The following is a 1,538-nucleotide window of genomic DNA, read 5'->3' as shown; positions in this document are numbered from 1 at the left end:
CGTTTTCGTTTATCGTTTTTCGTTATTTGCTTGTCACAATTATAAACAAAAAATACCCACCAAAAACAGAAAAGACGTTAATTAGTTGTATGTGTGGTGATTGGTCGCTGGGATAATTCGTAAAAGTAAACGCATGCTCAAGTAAATCAAAATATCTTCGAATTGTACCAGAAATGTTAAAATCTGGGGCCCAAGCCCGAAAGAATCTTCATCCCTATTGGCTCATGTGGAAGAAAGTAATCTAAAAACCTTTTGTGAACATCAAGCGGTTTTAAATACCCATCACTCCTCTCCCCTTCACACGCCCCATCACCCCGTCTCCGACGCTACACGTACGCCTGAAAGCGGTAACCACCGGGAGCGAGTTGGTTCCACAATTCCCACCACTCGTCGATCCCACTTCCACCACTACTGCCATGCTTCCGAGAAAACAGAGCATCTTCCATCTCGGGGAGGAAGGTGGCGCCGCGTGCCACCGCCGGAGCCTGGTCGGCGCGGCCATGAGCGGCGACGGCAGCACCGCTCGCCGTGGGCGCGACGGTCTCGTCGTCGGGCTCCAGATCCTGGTGCATCATGAGCACCACGCCGGCGGACACGGCCACCACCACCAGCAACACGGCCGGCACGCACACGCGGCGAACGTAGTCCTCAAGCAGATGGTCAGGCCGTTGCGTTCCGCCGCCGTTTCTTGCAGCTTCCTGAAGTCGTGCTCCCTCTGCTGGAGGGAGCTCAGCCCCAACAAGGACGTCTTCATGTACAGGTACCAAAATCCAACAACCTTAATACAGCAGGACGCACATCAGGCCAAAACCTCTCGACGTTCTCTGTTGGATGTAAGTACTTTTGACTGATGGACTCTACGTTATACGCAGAGGGGACCAAGGGTTCTGCAGCGAGGAGTGCCGGGGGCAGCAGATCCTCGTCGACGAGGCGCGGGAGCGGCGAGGGCAGCCGCGCCACCGCAGCCATCAGCACACGCCCATCCGCAACAGGCCCAGGAAGACGCTACTGGCCGTAGCCTAGCGGTCAACTACCAACTGCATGGTAGAACGAGTGAATAAGAAGAGATTTTTGCTTGCATGTTACGGTAGTCGCTTGCTCCTGTTGTCAGACACATGCTTCCAGTTGTTTCTTTATTGATAGAAGAAAGTCCAGAAAAAAATAAGAGATTCATGTACTGTGCCGCTATGTGATCTGTTAGGTTTCGGTCACTTGTGCCCAAAGTGTCCAAATGTGTCACCGGAATAGATTCTGAAAGCTACAAGGGGATTGACGAACTTTCAAACCTACGAAATTGGGGAATATTGTAATCCTGTCGAAGATGCACTGAGGTTAGGTTTCTAAGAGCATGCACCTTTAAATCCGGCCTTTAAAGCTTGTGTAAACTTCCGGCACGGTGATTTGAGACACAGTTGAAGACAACGCCGAAAAGAGACCAAAAATCTATTAGAAAAGAGACCTTCCCAATCGTGTCTCTTAAACAACATCCGGATGCATGCATTTTATGTTCGATGTTCCTGATAGAGACTTTATATACA

At 50.5% G+C, this 1,538-nt stretch overlaps 1 protein-coding gene across 1 annotated transcript; it reads left to right on the top strand.

Moving 5' to 3' along the window:
• Nucleotides 1-287: 287 nt before the first annotated feature.
• On the top strand, nucleotides 288-1,285 carry LOC124682447. Its single transcript, XM_047217129.1, has 2 exons — nucleotides 288-760; nucleotides 873-1,285. The coding sequence occupies exons 1-2, from the start codon at nucleotides 417-419 to the stop codon at nucleotides 1,021-1,023; spliced, it is 495 nt and encodes a 164-aa protein (XP_047073085.1). The 5' UTR covers nucleotides 288-416; the 3' UTR covers nucleotides 1,024-1,285.
• The last annotated feature ends 253 nt before the right edge of the window (nucleotides 1,286-1,538 follow it).

This window comes from Lolium rigidum, chromosome 1 (assembly GCF_022539505.1).
Source record: "Lolium rigidum isolate FL_2022 chromosome 1, APGP_CSIRO_Lrig_0.1, whole genome shotgun sequence".
NCBI classification, from domain to species: domain Eukaryota; kingdom Viridiplantae; phylum Streptophyta; class Magnoliopsida; order Poales; family Poaceae; genus Lolium; species Lolium rigidum.
This window is presented reverse-complemented; position numbering and strand designations above follow the sequence as displayed.